The 19,319-nt window shown below is 38.8% G+C and overlaps 4 protein-coding genes across 4 annotated transcripts; all 4 read left to right on the top strand.

Moving 5' to 3' along the window:
* Positions 1-1,110: 1,110 nt before the first annotated feature.
* Positions 1,111-3,700, top strand: LOC124407250 (juvenile hormone epoxide hydrolase 1-like). The gene is made up of 8 exons (XM_046883212.1): positions 1,111-1,287; positions 1,640-1,754; positions 1,976-2,168; positions 2,257-2,495; positions 2,580-2,695; positions 2,766-2,965; positions 3,079-3,313; positions 3,398-3,700. The coding sequence occupies exons 1-8, from the start codon at positions 1,229-1,231 to the stop codon at positions 3,633-3,635; spliced, it is 1,395 nt and encodes a 464-aa protein (XP_046739168.1). The 5' UTR covers positions 1,111-1,228; the 3' UTR covers positions 3,636-3,700.
* Positions 3,701-4,622: 922 nt separating this feature from the next.
* Positions 4,623-9,316, top strand: LOC124407249 (juvenile hormone epoxide hydrolase 1-like). Its single transcript, XM_046883210.1, has 8 exons — positions 4,623-4,789; positions 4,974-5,088; positions 6,309-6,501; positions 6,581-6,819; positions 6,897-7,012; positions 8,098-8,297; positions 8,386-8,620; positions 8,740-9,316. Exons 1-8 carry the CDS (start codon positions 4,731-4,733, stop codon positions 8,975-8,977), a joined length of 1,395 nt encoding a protein of 464 aa, XP_046739166.1. The 5' UTR covers positions 4,623-4,730; the 3' UTR covers positions 8,978-9,316.
* A 1,000-nt stretch (positions 9,317-10,316) lies between these two features.
* Positions 10,317-14,222, top strand: LOC124407247 (juvenile hormone epoxide hydrolase 1-like). Its single transcript, XM_046883208.1, has 8 exons — positions 10,317-10,491; positions 11,876-11,993; positions 12,317-12,509; positions 12,595-12,833; positions 12,920-13,035; positions 13,128-13,327; positions 13,423-13,657; positions 13,749-14,222. The coding sequence occupies exons 1-8, from the start codon at positions 10,433-10,435 to the stop codon at positions 13,987-13,989; spliced, it is 1,401 nt and encodes a 466-aa protein (XP_046739164.1). The 5' UTR covers positions 10,317-10,432; the 3' UTR covers positions 13,990-14,222.
* An 846-nt stretch (positions 14,223-15,068) lies between these two features.
* LOC124407252 (juvenile hormone epoxide hydrolase 1-like) lies at positions 15,069-18,444 on the top strand. The gene is made up of 8 exons (XM_046883214.1): positions 15,069-15,280; positions 15,526-15,640; positions 15,718-15,910; positions 15,996-16,234; positions 16,924-17,039; positions 17,129-17,328; positions 17,662-17,896; positions 17,974-18,444. The coding sequence occupies exons 1-8, from the start codon at positions 15,222-15,224 to the stop codon at positions 18,209-18,211; spliced, it is 1,395 nt and encodes a 464-aa protein (XP_046739170.1). The 5' UTR covers positions 15,069-15,221; the 3' UTR covers positions 18,212-18,444.
* Positions 18,445-19,319: the final 875 nt, after the last annotated feature.

Below are 19,319 nucleotides of genomic sequence, written 5' to 3'. Positions count from 1 at the left end.
TGTTGTGTATGAACTATATTCAACGATACCTAATTCCTATCACATGAGAATCCCAATGTAAGTTTCGAAGAATTTAGTGATCGCAGATTTGAGAGACTAACGAAAACATCTGTTTTAAATGAACACAACCCAACGGCACCCCACATAAAACGTCGAACTGTAATATCAAATAAAATTTCATTAGATATTTAACTAATTAGATCCACGAATAAACCAGATTTCACGCTGAGTGTACTAATAAATCAACAGATTTTTTCACTGTAATGATTGTCGCTTGAGTTTACAAAATTGATCAAGTAAACTGTCGCATCTGCTATACATATTAGTTACTTTCATTCATACTCGTCCATTACCATAACATATTACAGATTTATAGGATTCTCCGTAAACTGCGTAGCTCTATTTTGGATACTTTGATCTCTGCCCCCCCCCCCCCCCGCCCACCCCCCCGCGCCATGTTCCCCAATGTAGTCTATCGTAGGTACTTCCCAGACTCCCTCACCTCCAGAAAGGTACGTCGTTTAAAAAAGAAAATTTTATAAACTAAAAAATGGTTGAACGAGTAGTTTCCGTAGAACTTTAATCATTCTAAGCCATCCAAAGGAACAAAAACAAACAACAAACGGTGAGACTAGCCACGGATGCAAATCATTAATAACACGATAATATTGGTTCACAGTTTTTTCATAACATTAATATTGCGCGCAGAATAATGAATTAGAATGCATCAGTTATAAAATCACGTATCGCGGACGGACCCCCCCCCCCCCCCCCCCCCCCCCGCCCTCAAACTAGCTACGTGGTTTATCGATAGCTCCTACGTAGTGACACTGCACTTTGCTAATATCCCATCACTGATTGTCAGCAATGAGCACTGGTCCAAAATGTATCCTCTGACTTATCATTGGTCACGTCTTGTCGAGGAGATGGGATATCTTCATATACAGTCCACCAAACCCGACACTGTCGGTAAAAACATTATCAAGTCTACCTAAGCATTGCGTTATGTCATATGTAATAAAAACAAAATTACATGTAACGGTGGTGGGGAGATGGGCGAGGGGAGGGGAGCATACAAGTTCAAGAGATTCGATGTGAAGAATAGTGCGATGTGGCCCAGTCGTCTGGAGTTTGGCCTAGGTGGAGCTATTAAGTCGTCATAACCGCCGGAATTCGTTTGAACAGCTTTGTCAAAAGTATCAGGTTCTTAGATTAATACGTATTAAACATGTGGAAACTGACGCTCGTATCATTGCTCCTTATTTACGGGATAGCCAAATATTTTGGGTAAGTAATTAAGACGAGTTTGAGTTTTTGTTCGGCGAAATCGTAAAGTTGAATTGTTTGTCGACTTGAGATGACAATGTGTTGTGATAGCTCGGTGAAGTTGAACAAATTTTCCCTGATTCTCAAGATTTAAGATTGAATGCGATTGATATTATGATACTAGATTACTGCTTCTTAATTATCCTTAGATTCAATTCGAGGTCTGAAACACGTTAAAATTGTCCATTCCGTTTAGTTAACAGGAAAAACTGATGAATTAGCAGTACTGATCTTATCTATTTCCATGATATCTATACTACGTGATATTCGTCACTTTGATCCTTTAACTTATAATAAGCATCCATGATTTTAGATCCACCGGAGAGCCTGAATTACCGGCTGTACCAAGTGATCAGTACTGGGGACCAGGACAAGCTCATGAGATCGACAAAAGCATCCGCCCATTCAAAATTGACATTCCAAAAGAGGTCCGTACATGAACTGCGACTATTTCCTGTTGTAAAATTGTCATTCATTCTGTTACGTTTGTTTGACATGTACATACAAGTACTAGCATTTGTAAATTCCATTTGTTGGACAAATTTCATCAAGTTAAGCTAGGCCGGGAATCGATTTGACATTGGACATGATTGTCGATGGTTGATGCGAATTCGTATTTGAAGTTGATAACATAAACTTTCGGCCACAGGTTATTGATGATCTAAAAGCACGCCTGAACAGAACTCGATCCTTAACAAAGCCACTAGAAGGTGCAGCATGGACTTACGGAGTGAATAGCGAGTACCTTCAAACGGTACTGGAATATTGGAGGAAAAAATACGACTGGACGGAACGCCAAGCACTCCTGAATAAATACCCTCAGTTTAAAACGAATATTCAAGGTATCCTGGGATCTCGATAACCCAATGAACTTCGGAAAAGTCTGATGAACTATCGAACGTTGTAATGTTCCATAAATTCTCTCAACAGGTTTGGACATCCATTTTTATCACGTTAAGCCTACAGTTCCTAAGGATAGATCAGTTCGCGTAGTTCCTATGCTGTTGCTTCATGGTTGGCCAGGATCTGTCGTCGAGTTCCAAAAGGCCATTCCTCTGCTTTCCACGCCACGTCCAGATCAAGACTTCGTTTTTGAATTAGTCATACCGTCACTTCCGGGATACGGATTTTCCGACAGTGCGGTTCGTCCGGGATTAGGCAGTGCTCAGGTACTGCGAAGCTTCCATGAACACGTAATCTTGTTTTGGTAATGAACGTTATTCGCTTTGATGAACTTGGTTCTTAACGTATAGGTGGCGGTGTTGATGACGAATTTGATGAATCGACTGGGATTTGAAAAATTCTACACTCAAGGGGGGGATTGGGGAAGTCTTATCACGACGAACATTGGTATCCTCCGCTCCAAAAAGTGAGCATCTGAACTAATTTCTTGGCCAATTTTCCTGATGCTAAGTGCTTGAGTAAAATTTTTATTTCAGTGTTCTTGGAGCACACCTGAACTTGTGCAGCTCAAGAACAGCTGCTTCCACTTTGTGGAGCATTGTCGGATCCTTCATCCCATCACTGATTGTCAGCAATGAGCACTGGTCCAAAATGTATCCTCTGACTTATCATTGGTCACGTCTTGTCGAGGAGATGGGATATCTTCATATACAGTCCACCAAACCCGACACTGTCGGTAAAAACATTATCAAGTCTACCTAAGTTTAACGCCTTAACCACGAGATGTATGAACACGTACAAAACGAAAATTAATTTCATTCTTTCTGATCTATAACGCATTTTTCACAGGCGTTGCACTTAGCGACTCTCCAGCCGGTCTAGCTGCCTACATTTTGGAGAAGTTCAGCACCTGGACGAATCCGGAATACAGATTTAGTCAAGACGGTAAATTGCTCGAGAAATTCACTATCGACGAGCTTTTGGACAACCTGATGTTATACTGGGTGACCAACTCTATCACGACCAGTATGCGGTTGTACTCCGAGAGTTTTAACTCTGCTCAACAAAGCTTGAAATTAGATTCGTGAGTGACAAACGATCCGTTACTCTCACAAAATGGTATAAGTAACGAGAGGTTTTATCTAATCGTCGATCCTTCTGATTCCAGAGTTTATCTAGGAGTACCAACAGCTTGTGCCATTTTCCCCCACGAAATTTCATATCACCCCGAGTCACTGCTGCGATTGAGATACTCCGATTTGGTTCAAGTAAATTACATGCCTCGCGGTGGCCACTTTGCCATTTTCGAGGAACCTCAACTGCTCGCTGATGATGTGTGGTCTTTCGTTGGTCTAGTGGAGAAAAAAAAGAAGACTGAAAAACCTGCCACATCCAGCGAGCTGTAATCCATACGTTTATAAAAAATACAATTTAGCACTTAATGGTATATTCCGAATTATATAAATACAATACAGCTACATCTATGAATTTTTTTAATAAAGATTTAGGTATCGATTTACTATCACCGTGAACGCAAATCCGTTATTTATCATGCTGCATCTTTTAAACAATCTACACCGCAGATCCTTGAACTCAATGAGATCAGGTTTCAGTCTTGTACCAAATGAAATAGTAAAAAAAAAGATATATATAGACATATTGAATTCCCATTTGACCTGTGCTAGCTTTGGTTTTTCAAAGTTCAGAGATACCTAAACTATTCAAGTTAATTAGATACCTAAACAGGACTATCGATTTCATTTCATCGCATTCAAACTGATTTAAACCAATAGCTTTAAATCTTGCTCAAAACCTTCGAGACATGACGCTGATGATCAGTGTAATTGAACATTGATCAAAGGGTAGTAATTACAGCGACGGTACAGTGAAGGTTCTTGTTATAACAAGCATAAACAAACCAGTCCCAAGCACGCAAATATATTGCACAGAGCATATCAAGACCTGCACTAAACTAATGGACAGTACAGCTCAGGAATACTATACGGTATCATTTTTTCATGACGTACATGCATATTTTTAATACTGGGATTGTAAGCCTTGTAAAATCTTACCTCAGGCAACATACTTGCGTGTCATCGTGGATAAATACAATAATGTGTTTCTGAATCTGCGTATCATCCGTGAAGTTCGGTTTATACTCGCACTCATTGTGTTTACGTCAGTGTTACCGGTGTTAGACATCGCGTCATCGTGAGTCTACGTTGATAGCTGGACTTGGTGAATACAGGCTGAAACCGTTGCTGTAAGTTTACGATATATGAGGGGAATGTGGTGGTGGAGGCTTCAGATCCCTCAGCCCAGTGGTAGGGGCAACGAATCTGCTTCACATGACTTACATAACTCGATATATAATAACACGCTACGCGTTAGTTGCCGGCGTCCAGTGTGCGTTGAGCGGGCGTTTTTGTCAGTGCGATTGAACACATTCGTTCATTTATTATATCTCCAAGGCCTGAAACGATAGACTTAAGGAGAACAAAATGCTGAAGCTGGGAGCTGTGTCGCTGCTTCTTATTATTGGACTCGTAAAATATTTCGGGTGAGTAACTGAATTCCGTGACAACGGGAATAACATGTAGATAAACACTTTGGAATTAGTAACGCGGCTCCGTTCGAGGTAAACAGTTTCAGACTGTACCGATGATGATCGGTAGACAATTGCGCGATGTGTTGAGGTGTACGAATCTGCAGTCCATTATTATGGTTGGTTTATGCGATTTCAGGTACAAGGGAGAACCTGAGGTACCAAATCTACCAAGTGACCAGTATTGGGGACCAGGAAAACCTACGAAGATCGACGAAAGCATCCGTCCGTTCAAGATCGACATCCCGAAAGAGGTCGGTATATACACGATTTCTTATGCCTTAACGGATAACACCGCTGTAAAAATCTGAAAAAATACATAGAGAGGGAATAACATAATAATATTCAAAGAAGCTGTCAGGCATATATTTAAGTGTAATAGAAAAGATTATTGTCAATAAATATTTTAAAAAATGGCTACACTGCGAAGCCATTCCCGCTGGATATGTGGCATGCAGTGTGACTGGTGCAAATTTGAATTTTGAAAAAAAAATATACTTATTAATAACTACAGAAATGCGTGGGGGATTTTCGATAAGTTAATTTAAATATAATTTATTAAGAAATAAGTGATCTTCTATTGGAGGAGTCGAAAATTGAAGATTTTCATTCAAATACTCGCCAATTACACAAAAATTAATATTTTTAAAATCCCCTCCGTCTTTCCGTAGCTTTAATATCTAGAAAAGGTGATTTTTTCCTGATTCAAATTTGCACCAATTACACTGCGTGCCACAGAATTCAACATGTTTCGCGAGAATGGCTGCAGTGTCGCCATTTTTTAATATATTTTGATAATAATTTTTTGTATTATACTTAAATATATGCCTCATAACGTCCTTTAAATATTATCATCTTCTCGCCTATTCTTCCATCTAAAAAAATGGTCAAATAAGTGCTTTTCCTTTGTTTTTACCCCTTCAGAGCATGAAGCACTCCTATTTTGATCACCGAGCAAACTCACCCCTTTTTCTTCCTATATTAAATAAACAGCCAAACGGAAAGGGTTGAAATTTCGACGATGCATCGTTTCTTTCAACCAACGAAGTTGTTAAGCCCTTTTTCACGTTTGATATACGCAGATTTTGATTCTTGAAAATATATACGTCAACATCGAAATCCACCAGGGCACCCCCTGAATTAAGTTTTTAACTTCCATCGTTTTTCTGCACATTCTTGCATATGCTTGAGTAGAAGAGCTGAGTACAATGTATGAACTGAGGATTTGAACTCAGATATTCCGCTCGTTCTGTAATCTCGCCCGCTACACGCGACGCTACTAGGGTCAACGATTAGATAAGCACTTTCTAGTGATCAATTATATTGTCATTTAGCGTTACTATTATGTACGAGTCCAGTACCGACCCGCTTTTCCTGACGTAGTAAAAAATCGGGCCCTTACGCGGTGGCAATATGTACTGCAGTACTAAAATGTCACCAATGACATTATAAAAAATTTCCAGAATTGATGCAGGTTATAGATGATCTGAAGAATCGTTTGGAAAGGACACGGTCCTTAAGAAAGCCGCTGGAAGGTGCAGGATGGACTTACGGCGTAAACAGTGATTACTTCAAAACAGTATTGGAATATTGGAGAACAAAGTACGACTGGAGTAAACGCCAAGCACTCCTCAACAAGTATCCCCAGTTCAAAACCAACATTCAAGGTGAAATACTATAACAATTAAAAACAAAACTTGTTGAAATAATTCCTCGTTGTAATGCGAACAAAAAAACTCGATACAGGTTTGGACATCCACTTCTACCATGTAAAGCCCACAATCCCTAAGGGTAGTTCGATCCGAGTTCTTCCTTTGCTGCTCGTCCATGGCTGGCCAGGATCTATCGTCGAATTCCAAAAGATCATCCCCCTTCTTACGACGCCGCGTTCAAATGCGAACTTCGTCTTCGAAGTGATCGCACCATCGCTTCCAGGGTACGGATTTTCCGACGGCGCATCTCGTCCAGGTCTCGGAAATCCTCAGGTAAGATGAGGACTCTACGAACAGTTGTCCACTTTGGAACTCGGAATATAAATTTAATGCCTATTTCTCACGGATAGGTGACAGTGTTGATGAAAAATCTGATGACTCGGCTGGGATTTGAGGAATTCTACACTCAAGGTGGCGATTGGGGAAGCATCGTCACTGCAAACATGGGAGTTCTTTATCCCAAGAGGTAGCTAAGCTACGGTATTTCAAAAAAGTTCTGGATGACTCTTCAGTTTTACGATTAAAACTAAAACTTGAGTTTTTCGACCAAAAAAAGGCCAAAACGTACGATACCGATAGTATTTAATAACAAATACAATTAGCGACGTTATTCTTTTTTGCACTGCATCTGTAAAATGTTAGAAGAGAAACTAGTTGAATTTGGTCTCTGAAGAATTTCCAATATTGTATCGCTTAACAGGCTACTGAAGATTAATTTCAAAGGTCGGAGGTTTTGATTATATAATATTTGTACATCCGTTAAGCAGTAAAATTGATAAGATAACTTGCTGATTTTCGATGACAAATCAGAAAAAATTTCAAATCATTCAGAGTAAAACAACTGGTTATTTAAAATGACCTTGATGTGAAAGGTTAAAAACTCCACTCGGATGCATGTTAAGCCCATAAAACATTATAAGATGAGATATTTGATTTTCTTAAATTTTGTTATTTGAATAACTTGAAAACCATTTGACTGATGAAATCCAAAAATTAGTCAGCCCTAAGCTAAGAAAAGTCGCGTCAATTGAGGTAAAAATCATCTAAATCTGTTCATTCCTTCGAAAAATGGTCGGAGGTGATTTTTTAGAACTTAGGCCCTAAAATTTTTCTCCTGTCATTTCAATTGAAGGAATCACAGAAGAAATTCAAAACACCGAATAAAATCTCAATCTTGGACCTTCCGAGTCCCTTTGACAAGAAATTCGTACTTCTATTTTCCAAAAAATTACACCTGACTTTGTGATAGTATTAAAAAAGCAACCACGTACAACATTGCCTACAGCAAATGCAAAAAAGCCGTTTAGAGAATTTCAAAAAAAGCGTAATGAACCTAGTTCTTATATTTTCGAACACTACTTGGATTATTTATTTGTGCCTCTTATTGGTCGTAATGTTTAACTTTTTATCCTAATAGGAAATTGTAATAGTAATCCCGAATTTTTTTAACCGAACTGTATTCTCAGATCATTTCATGTATACATTTGAAACTGTAATCTAAGAAAAAAGTGACGGGCATCTAGATCTGATTGTGAGTTTGAATTTTTGCAGCGTTTCTGGTATGCACCTAAACTTTTGCCTACAAAACACCCCGTCATCAACTCTGTGGTCAATTATCGGCGCCTACATTCCGTCTTTAGTTATCAGCGACGAGCATTGGTCCAAAATGTATCCTTTGAGTCACCACTATTCCCGTCTTCTTGAAGAGTCAGGATACATGCACATCCAGGCCACCAAACCCGACACCGTCGGTAAGAAAACTGTACCAAACATGCAACTCTCAGTTCATTTGAGAATGAATATGATTAACCCTGATCTGTGAACAATGAATGTTCACAGGAATCGCTCTGTCCGATTCACCTGCCGGTCTGGCTGCCTACATTTTGGAGAAGTTCAGCACCTGGACGAATCCGGAATACAGATTCAGTCAAGACGGTAAATTGCTCGAGAAATTCACTATCGACGAGCTTTTGGACAACCTGATGGTATACTGGGTGACCAACTCAATCACGACCAGCATGCGCTTGTACGCGGAAAGTCTTAACACGGCAACTCGAAGTCTCAAACTGGATTCGTGAGTTGACGAACAGAATTAATCAGATTATTAATCAATCTTAATTATCAAATAAGTTTTGAGAGTCGGAATTGACAAAAATATTGATTGCTTTATTTTCTAATCCGTAATCATTTCAGGTTTCCCATCAAGACGCCGACGGCCTGTGCCATGTTTCCGAACGAGATCTCATATCTATCAGAGTCTTTGTTACGATCGAGATATCCGAATCTGATTCAAGTAAACCATCTGCCTCGAGGCGGTCATTTTGCCGCTTTTGAGGAGCCTCAGCTTCTTGCTAACGATTTCTGGTCTTTTGTTAGTACGGTGGAGGAGAAGAAAAAAAATGAGAATACTGGAAAGTCTTCGGAATTGTAAAAAAAAAATTTTTCATCGACACATTTTTAATATTTTTTACAATGTATACCAATATTAAACAGTTGAAATAATCTTACGGGTTTCGTTTTCTGTTTTCATTATCCTCCATCTGCCATTGGTATCAATTGTTCAAAAAAAAATTATGCTATTACAAAATACCCAATGTGTTTTATGTTGACACATTTGTATTGAACTACTCTCGCGAAGAGTCGTTATAAAAATTGTTCCATTTAAAGCTCGTTTGAAATATGGATATCATTACAAATAGCTGCTAGTAATAGCTGAGCTGTTAACATCTTCATAGCTTGGCTATTGTTAGAGTTCAGTTTCTTTTGTTTTTAGACAAATATAAACAGCTCGTATAGTATTTCTTCTACGTGTTCCACAATTCAGTTAAAAAAGCATTCAAAGAGGATGCGTAATAAAACTGGTATATAGCAGGTGGCACAAGGGACCAAACTACTGGTTCTCACGATAAATATTCAGCCTTCAACCTCCCAATGTAGGAATCTAACTTCAGCGAAATTAGTGAGATTGTGGAATATCGACGGTTTCATGTTCTGTGTCATATATCAACCGCTGTAATTGCAGGCATAAACGAGTCTCGTTCACAAGCAACTCAATGTACTTTTGACTTACGATGAGTTTACTCGAAAAGCCAGTAACGGAAGTGCGGCCAAGACAACAACGTCATTCAAGATCAACTGGTTCACTTCCAACGAAAAATTCATCAAACCCTAAATTTTGCCGCTTGCTTGCAACATCTTGTAAATCGCGGTACAAGGAACGAGAATTATTTAGAGCTATACAATTTTCAAGGTCAGAATCAGAGTGTTATAGACTCTCATGCGTTACAGAAAGCATTTTACTTTGAACACCTCTGAGAAAATATGCGGTTCACCAAAGTCCAAAACGTGGTCGAAATTCAAGCCTACACAGAGTCTTGCTTATCCAGTCAGCAGCATTCTCTCGTCTCAGCTGTATTCGTCGATATGCATGTACACGCGGCTAGAGTGATAAACAATTTTCTATACGTGAATCGGCAAGTCATCGTTAGACGAGAATAATCACGTAAAAACAACTTACATTACTGCTTATGGTCAGCACCAAACTGAACCTTCAACTTCACTCTATTTTTTTCGACGACACTTTACTAGTACTCAGTGTCATCGGACGCATCATCGAATCCAAATCATTCGAACAGCGTAGTGTTCGGCGCAGCAATATTAAAGGTGATAACTGGCGAGCAGATTTTAGTCGATTACCATCACACGTTCTGCTTGGAGTGGGAGAAGCTGATAAAGGAGGGAAGATGACAGCAGTCAGTCCGCTGGAAGTGTAGAGTTTGAACAGTAATTGCCTGTTCGGCAGACACATCGCGCGGCTTCACATCCGTATATTTTGAGGAGGGTAACGATAAATTTTGTGGATTCGACCCTCGCTAGCAGCCGGAAAATGTGGAAAATCGTATTCATCGCTCTGCTGGTGATTTTTGCTGTATCAAGGCTTTTCAGGTTGGTAACAATTCCGAGTTTTTTTTCTAGGAGAATCTGGAACGTAATGAAATCGACGGAACTTGATATTATATCTCTTCAAAAGAAATTGGAAATCCGTAATCATTCTTTAATTGCAGTTGAGTGGCGTTACTGATTGATGACTTAGGCAGTTACACTCAACAATTAGACAAACACTAAAATACATTTCATCTTTTTTTAAATTTTAACTACTTGAAAATTACATAATTTGTGAGGAGTTTGATTGAGTATTACGAAATGTAGTAGATTCGGTTTAATTATATACTTCACATGATTGTCCAGATGCAAGTTAAGACTACTTGGAATGATATGCAGTGTAATATGTGTGACTATATTATAATGTATGAGGCATTCCACGCCAAATCGATCAGGGTCTCACTCTCAATCTTTTGGATGTGGTCCACGATTTTATATATTACTGTTTCAACTCTAAAAAGCACTTCATTTTTCAGAGTTTTTTGAGTGAATTTGTTTTACTTATGATTTTGGAAAACCAAAATGTTCTTGAACCTAAATTAAAAGAAAACTAAAATAATTATCAAAAATCTTGCGATTCATAATATCATAATTTTTAAGCCTAAACCGAGAGTGAAGGACTTGCGTACACTCTACGCTTTTTGAAGAAAGATAATTGAAAAAAATCAGAAGCTATAGTCTTTTGTGAGTTGCTGCTTAAACATATTTATGTATAACTCAGGATATTGAGGAATTTTATCAGATTTTTGAATTACGTCCGAAGACATATTGATCTTCAGAAATAATAAGTAACATAAATTTACTAAAAAAAAAATCTGAAAAACAATTGTTTGTGCTTTTTGTGGTTGGAACAACTAGTTAAGAAATCTCAGACCAAATCTAAGAGGTCAAGGGTCAGACCCTGGTCAATTTGTCGTGTGTATATGTATACTGTATATACTATTATATATACTATTCAAACTCAATAAAATGACAATCATCTTGTTCGAGAATGGTCAGCGATTTTTTGTTCGCATACGGTACGTTTTACCAACGATTGACGTTCCTAAGACACTGCTTTTTAATATGCAGCATACACCATGCGTATTGATCATAATTTATGATTATTCAATAGTACACGGAACTGTTTAGGAATTTGAAAATTAATAAAACTTGGACGAGTATTCATAAGGATCATACTCTTTATCGCTAATCACATAAATATTTATAACTTTAGGCAAATTGCACATAATCAAATGAAATTCATACACAATAAAAAATTCTTCTAGATGTTTGTGCTATTAGAATTTACCTGTACGTACTATGAAGTTTGGAGCCACGAAAGACTCATGGATTAGATTGGACTCATAAGATTACGTAATCCGATAAATTATATACTTTGTTACAGCTCGTACGCTGATGTGCCCGAGGTACCAAATTTACCAACTGACCAACACTGGGGACCTGGAGAGTCACGTGAAGTTAACACTAGCATCCGTCCATTCAAAATTGACGTCCCAAAAGAGGTTAGCACATAAAGTGCCAGGGCTGCAGTTCGTTTTTTTTTAAACGTTTATTCTCCTTTTTCAACACCATTAACATTGCCTCAATGAAAGGATATCAATTTTTATTCTAACAAGAATAAGGCAAAAATAGTTGTGAAAGTAAAAGTAGTTGGTGTTCTTTCTTCCCGATATTTTGAGTTTGTGTATTTGTAGGAGGTTTATTCTCCTCGATACTCTATTTTTCTTAACAGTCATCCTCTTCTTGTTGGTTAACTTCCAACTACTTTAACTAATTATTTCGGGATATTGTGAATCGTTGTTGGTACTGATATCATTTTGGGCAGATTATCGATGACCTCAAAGCACGCCTGAGTAGGACACGATCTTTAAGGAAGCCACTGGATAGTGCAGGATGGACTTACGGCGTTAACAGCGAGCATTTGCAAACCGTACTAGATTACTGGAGGACAAAGTATAACTGGACGGAACGTCAAGCCCTTCTCAACAAGTATCCGCAGTTCAAGACTAATATTCAAGGTTAAATACTGCAGTAGCATCTGTAGTCAAAAGTAGAAAACTTGTGGTATTTTCGATCTTTGTGATAAGTGATTACTTTCCACAGGTTTGGACATCCACTTCTACCATATAAAGCCTATTGTGCCCAAAGGTAGTTCCGTGAAAGTTCTTCCTCTACTGCTGGTTCATGGCTGGCCTGGATCGATCGTCGAGTTTCAAAAAATCATCCCTCTTCTCACAACGCCACGTTCCAACCATGACTTCGTCTTTGAGGTGATCGCACCATCGCTTCCAGGGTACGGGTTTTCCGATGCCGCGATTCGCCCCGGATTAGGCAGTGCTCAAGTATGATCAAAATTTTAAACTACACCTTGATTCTGGCCTGAAGTTTATCGTAGAAACCAAATCATTGACTATACACACATTCATAGATGTCAGTAGTACTGAAGAACCTGATGAGCAGACTTGGATTCGAGAAATTCTACACCCAAGGTGGAGATTGGGGTAGTCTTATTACCGCAAATATGGGAGTCCTTTTTCCTGATAGGTAACCATTTTTATCTTTCTTCTCAGAATAAAATTTCTGCGTAAGAGAGATACGATCGCCGAAAATTAATACTGACTTTTCTGCAATTCCAGCGTCTTTGGAATACATTTGAACGCATGCTTCTCATTCGCACCTTCAGCCACTATCTGGTCAATTTTCGGTGCGTTCGTCCCGTCTTTGACCATCAGCGATGAACACTGGTCCAAAATGTACCCTCTTAGCCATCACTGGTCACGTATGATCGAAGAATCGGGATACCTGCATCTGCAGGCCACCAAACCCGACACCATTGGTATAAAAAAAAAAAAAAAAATTAAGAAAACTCACATCTTGTGTCAAATTATGTTCAAATTATATACCAATAACCAACTTATATATTGTTTTTAGGCACAGCGCTTACCGACTCGCCAGCTGGTTTAGCCGCTTACATTTTAGAGAAGTTCAGCACGTGGACAAATCCGGAATTTCGATTCAGCAAAGACGGTCGCTTGCTCGAAAAATTCAACATCGATGAGCTTTTGGACAACGTTATGGTTTACTGGGTGACAAATTCGATCACAACGAGCATGCGCTTGTACTCAGAGAGTTTCAACAAAGCTCATTTCAACCTAAGAATAGACTCGTAAGTGTAGAAACGAAATGATTTATTCAGCCGTTTGAAGATGGTATTTAAGAAATAACCTCTTTTCTAACTTTGAAATCATTGCTTACAGGATTCCGATCCACGCACCGCTAGCCTGCGCCATTTTTCCGTACGAAATATTTTACCAGTCAGAGGCTATTCTGCGATCCAGATACGCAAACATGATTCAAATAAACCATCTGCCTCGTGGTGGTCACTTTGCAGCTTTTGAAGAGCCTCAGCTTCTTGCTGACGACTTCTGGTCTTTCGTCGGTCTGATTGAGAAGAAAGAAAAAACTACTCAGAAGACTGGCAAATCCTCGGAGTTATAAGAAAATTAATCTTACTATTCTTCAGTTCATTTTCATGCGTCGTGTAATATACAAATATTGAAATGTGGAATTCAGCTTTTTACTGAAAATGGTCAACTAGCTCAAATCAACGAATGTGTACCAATATAGAGGCTAAAAAGATAATCACAATTCAGAAGGAAATGTTGGCATTGTGAAGCGTTTTTCTGTAATCACGGCAGAATTGTATCTGATTTAACTACAGTTAAGATCAGAAGCGGCGGCTTGATGATGCTGCTCAGTAAGCAACCATCACGTGTTGTGATCATTGTGATTCTTGTTCTGGTGTAACAAAAGTCGACAAACGGTGGTATCAGGAAAGAGACTTGAAATAACGAGGAGGAAGTATTCAATTCGAACATGCACATAACTTGTCTCTTTCTTCCATTCTCTCTACCTTCGTTACCCGATGGGTCGGTAATAATAGGTAAGTATTGTGTCGTTCTCTACTGATTGTGAGTAAAATTTAGCTATAGCCGAATTGGAATGATAGTAGAATATTGTTGATTTAGTAGAAATTAAACATGATATTTTGTATTATATATTAAACAAATTTGAATGAAATTCAGTAAACATAATTATTTATTAATATTCCTCACGAATCCGCTAATCCAGAATAGTCTTTACGGTATCAGAAAAAAGAAGATCCAAGATTTATGTGATCACTCATAAAGCACACAGCGATCAAAAATGAAAGTACATTTGCCTCAACCACTTATGTAGAATATCTCGGCTCGCAGAATCCGTTCCTCATTTCAGTTGGTCAAAGTCCATGGACTTTCTGAAGTCCGTAACTCATGTTCAGCGTTGTTGTTTGTTTTCGTTACGCAACTGAAGTTATTCGTAATGGAAGAGTAAACGTGATTAGGCCAAGTCATCGTTAGACGGGCATCAACGTTGGTGAAAAAAGAGAACCTGCATGTATGTATAATTGATTATAGTTGATAGCGCCGCAGGCTTTTATCATTATCTGAATGGCTTAAGAAATTTAGAACGAAAAGTAATTGGCTGATGTCATTAGCTACTTTCAAGAACGCTGTACTGGCAGTCGGTGCTGTGGAATTAAGTGGGAGGAAATGATACAAGCTAGAAGCACACTCGAAGCCTCAGTTCTACAAGGTACGTGAAGTTCGCTGGTTGTTTGTCATAGCCTGTCCGATATACGTTCAACAAGTTTAGTGTACCTACTCGGAGACTTGGATCAACTTACAAATATGTGGAAATTCACGTTATTGTTATTGCTGTTGATCTATGGAGCTGCAAAGTACTGGAGGTGAGAAAAATGATCTTGAATAGCTGAATGGTAATCACACGAAGATTGCTATGTGGTGTCAAGAAGAATTTCTAGCTGTGATCTAATATAACTTTCTACAGACATTAGACTCCCGGTAGTGATAACTTGAAAATTCAGGTATCTCTTCAAAGTTATGACTCCATAACGAGTATCAACTCATGCTAAAGGAACCTTTGATTGTGTGGCTGTAATTCGAAGTAAAGGTGTGTGACCATTTATTCTAGCAATTCAGAAAATCTTGAAGTACCAGTACTACCTAGTGACCAGTACTGGGGATCAAGAGAAACTCATAAGGATGACCAAAGTATTCGGCCATTCAAAATCGACGTTAAAAAAGAGGTAAGTGCTCGATAAGCTAGAAGATTTTCATATAAATAGATCGCATTCTGTAAATGACGGTGTGATTTTACGTGCAGGTTATCGATGACCTTAATACGCGCCTCAGCAGGACCCGATCTTTGAGAAAGCCACTGGAAGGTGCTGGATGGACTTACGGTGTGGACAGCGAATACCTACAAAGCGTACTGGAATACTGGAGGACTAAGTACGACTGGACCCAGCGTCAAACCCTTCTTAACAAGTATCCGCAGTTTAAGACCAGCATTCAAGGTGAAATACTACAGGTATAGTTGTATAAGAAAATAGGAAACTCCAAGTATTCTTTGTCGTGATGATGAATGTTTACTCTTCACAGGTTTGGACATCCACTTTTACCATGTGAAACCCACGATCCCTAAGAGCCTTTCTGTCAGAGTTCTCCCTCTGCTACTAGTTCACGGCTGGCCCGGATCCATCGTTGAATTCCAGAAGATCATCCCTCTGCTCACGGTACCACGTGCTGATCGGGATTTCGTCTTCGAGTTGATCATACCATCGCTACCAGGTTACGGGTTTTCTGATGCAGCAATTCGCCCTGGTTTAGGCTCCACTCAGGTACCACAAACATTCAAGAGAGTATATGTATACGAGTAGACGAGTGAATAAATGACTCAATTTTGGACATTTATATCTCGACTATCAATTATTAAATTTATTTGTGATTTGTTTCTTTCGAAAGTATCATCAACTTCGAACTTGATGTACATATTTTTCTTATTACAATTAATTTGATAAGAAGGATTGTTATTGATAAAAACATAGATAATTTCGCTCAATATCATGTTTTGCGGTGTCCACGATATTCCCAAAACCGATCGACCGGTTAAGTTTGAATTTGGAAACAGTATTCTCGAATAGTTCAGTAATCTCGACATTTTTTTTTCATCGAAATATCGACCGTCTAAAATTGAATTTGGATTCTCGATTTAAGATTTATGGCTTTTTTTAAATTTAAGTAACCCAAAAAATCTAATGCTCAGACAAAGTACGATCGTGGCAAAGAGGTTAAACTATTCATGAATACTTTCTCCAAGTTCAAGAAATCTGTTAATGAATCCTAATCAACATACTTTTGAATAAAAGAATCCCAAATCGAATTGAACGACTGGCAGTCAGGATATAACTTCCCAAAATTCACGCAAATTTTTGGCTGTCTACTCGTCTACACCCCCTTAAAAATCACTCTCTCGTCTTACTGACTATCAATTAAGTACAATTCCTAATTTCCACACTCTCACGAGCAGATAACGGTAGTGTTGAAGAATTTAATGAGCAGGCTAGGGTTTGAAAAATTTTATGCTCAAGGCGGGGACGCGGGAAGCATCATCACCGCAAACATGGGAGTTCTTTACCCCGAGAGGTGACTGAAAATGTATTTTAAAGCGACTTCTTACCAAACACCTCATGACGTCAAAAATGAGCAGGACACGATATTGGAATATGTTCCAGTGTTATGGGAATACACTCGAACATGTGCCAAAATAATGCACCCTCTTCTTACCTCTGGACCATTCTCGGTGCCTACATTCCATCTCTAGTCGTCAGCAGTGAGCACTGGTCCAAGATGTACCCTCTAAGCTACCATTGGTCACGTCTTGTCGAAGAATTTGGTTACGTACACATACAGGCCACAAAGCCAGACACAGTCGGTAAGAGGTCCGCAAGTTCTTTTACGTTTTTTCTCGGGCAACAAAATGCCGTACAGCACAAAACTGAAGTTGTTAAAAAGACGTTTAAAATATATTTAATGTGAGACTCGTTTTTTGACCTCAAAAAGATGTCTCGTGTCTTTTAAATGCCGAAATTCGGATCATCATCAGATATCATTTAGATATCATTTTAAGGACTTTGAGTTGAATGCTGTCATCAATCAATCTTCAGGCTTATGATGACCTGGTCAAAGATGGCCAACATCACAGAATATTTCGATGCAGACTAGGAAAAACTTGGCGAAAGGGAATCGAATACTGAATTTCTTTCAGGCACCGCACTCACCGACTCTCCGGCTGGTTTGGCTGCCTACATCTTGGAAAAGTTCAGCACATGGACGAATCCAGAGTACAGATTCAGCAAAGATGGTCGACTGCTCGAAAAGTTTACCATCGAGGAACTCTTGGACAACGTTATGATCTACTGGGTGACAAACTCGATCACAACAACAGTGCGATTGTACGCCGAAACTTTTAGTATTGCTCATCTGAGCCTTCAGACGGAAACGTGAGTGGAAAGGAGGTTGTGATCGAGAAAAGGAAATAAGGTATTCATCGTCTTACTAATTAATTATGAATTCGCAGGTTTCCTATCAACACACCGACAGCATGTGCCTTATTTCCGCACGAAATCACCTACCAGTCGGAGTCCCTGTTACGTTCCAGGTACCGCAATTTGCTTCAGATAAATCACATGCCTCGAGGTGGTCACTTCGCCGCTTTAGAGGAACCCCAACTTCTCGCCGATGATTTTTGGTCCTTCGTTACCCTGGTAGAAGCAAAAAGAACGCTCGACAAAACTGCCAAGTCAACCGAATTATAATGATCAGTATTTTATTTCTCGCTTTGATGTCTAACATATTTTTATACGCCGCGTGATTATTTACGTATCGCGAGATCTTATCGAGAAATCACGAATTAATCAATTCCCATCACTGATAGTCTCTGTTCGTTTAAGTCTGCCCGTGTGCAGTAAATGTTTCAAATTAAATGGCAATATGCATTCAGGTATATCAAACTACAAATTTAAGAGACACATTAAAATTAATTTGACTCGTTACTAGATCAGCAAAAACAAAATAGGCAATTTTTTCAACGATTGTCAACGATAACGATTTTTTCAATTACTGTAAAATGGTGATAACATGCATTAGCACATAAGTCACTGCATTTCTCACAACAATTTTTTTAAATAAATGATTGACATAGAATTTCTGTAAATTCTCATCCGTGTGCTCTTCGTCAATTTTTCTTACTTTGACTTCTTCGATAAACGTCAATCGCAAGCCTTCTATGTTACCGATCGAACGTTCCAAGTATTAACTCATGGCTGTGTGAAGAATAACGAACACATAGTGGTGAATATCGCCTAAAATCGATGTGTTCCCCGAGAAACAGAGGCGTTCCGATTTCTATTCCTATTCTCCGGTATCAACCAGTGACTTTTGAATTTCAACTGTTAAAAATTAATATCGTAATCTCGAAGATACCGTGTTACTGGATTTTGAGCATATCAATCAGCGGATATTCCTCTGGTTCTAACCATATAATACACTGTTTATATAATTGTAATCATTTCAATCATTCTACAACATTATAGGCTCGAGAATTGATGTTTTCCACTTGGGATGATTTCACATTTTTTATGAAACTTATGCAGCCTGTTGGATATGTAAATTACAAACGACTGAAGTATTTTAAATTATTTTCAACACCCTAAATCACAGCCTGTGTAAATCTTTTACTTTTTTCGTTCTTCTTTGACTCCATACCTCGAAGATCTGTCTCACAAAGACGGCGCGGGAATTGGATGCGTGGGATATTTTCTCACCTAAGCAAACAGTCCCTCGCCCTTGGGTAACGGCCAAGACGAGACACCCTTATGTCCCCTGATTCCAACCGAGGACGACCGGGGACGAAACCGACTCTCC

Source organism: Diprion similis, chromosome 6 (assembly GCF_021155765.1).
Source record: "Diprion similis isolate iyDipSimi1 chromosome 6, iyDipSimi1.1, whole genome shotgun sequence".
NCBI classification, from domain to species: Eukaryota; Metazoa; Arthropoda; class Insecta; order Hymenoptera; family Diprionidae; genus Diprion; species Diprion similis.
The sequence above is the reverse complement of the archived record's forward strand: the minus strand, read 5'-3'. Positions and strand labels throughout refer to the sequence as shown.

Excerpts from the sequence above, each read along its gene's own strand:
- LOC124407250 (XM_046883212.1), top strand. The coding sequence starts at position 1,229 with ATGTGGAAACTGACGCTCGTATCATTGCTCCTTATTTACGGGATAGCC. Across the intron at positions 2,696-2,765 it reads GGTATCCTCCGCTCCAAAAA|TGTTCTTGGAGCACACCTGA; the intron begins GTGAGCATCTGA and ends TTTTTATTTCAG. Across the intron at positions 3,314-3,397 it reads CAAAGCTTGAAATTAGATTC|AGTTTATCTAGGAGTACCAA; the intron begins GTGAGTGACAAA and ends TTCTGATTCCAG.
- LOC124407247 (XM_046883208.1), top strand. The coding sequence starts at position 10,433 with ATGTGGAAAATCGTATTCATCGCTCTGCTGGTGATTTTTGCTGTATCA. Across the intron at positions 11,994-12,316 it reads AAATTGACGTCCCAAAAGAG|ATTATCGATGACCTCAAAGC; the intron begins GTTAGCACATAA and ends CATTTTGGGCAG. Across the intron at positions 12,834-12,919 it reads CCGGATTAGGCAGTGCTCAA|ATGTCAGTAGTACTGAAGAA; the intron begins GTATGATCAAAA and ends ACACATTCATAG.
- LOC124407252 (XM_046883214.1), top strand. The coding sequence starts at position 15,222 with ATGTGGAAATTCACGTTATTGTTATTGCTGTTGATCTATGGAGCTGCA. Across the intron at positions 16,235-16,923 it reads CTGGTTTAGGCTCCACTCAG|ATAACGGTAGTGTTGAAGAA; the intron begins GTACCACAAACA and ends TCTCACGAGCAG. Across the intron at positions 17,040-17,128 it reads GGAGTTCTTTACCCCGAGAG|TGTTATGGGAATACACTCGA; the intron begins GTGACTGAAAAT and ends AATATGTTCCAG.
- LOC124407249 (XM_046883210.1), top strand. The coding sequence starts at position 4,731 with ATGCTGAAGCTGGGAGCTGTGTCGCTGCTTCTTATTATTGGACTCGTA. Across the intron at positions 4,790-4,973 it reads GGACTCGTAAAATATTTCGG|GTACAAGGGAGAACCTGAGG; the intron begins GTGAGTAACTGA and ends ATGCGATTTCAG. Across the intron at positions 7,013-8,097 it reads GGAGTTCTTTATCCCAAGAG|CGTTTCTGGTATGCACCTAA; the intron begins GTAGCTAAGCTA and ends GAATTTTTGCAG.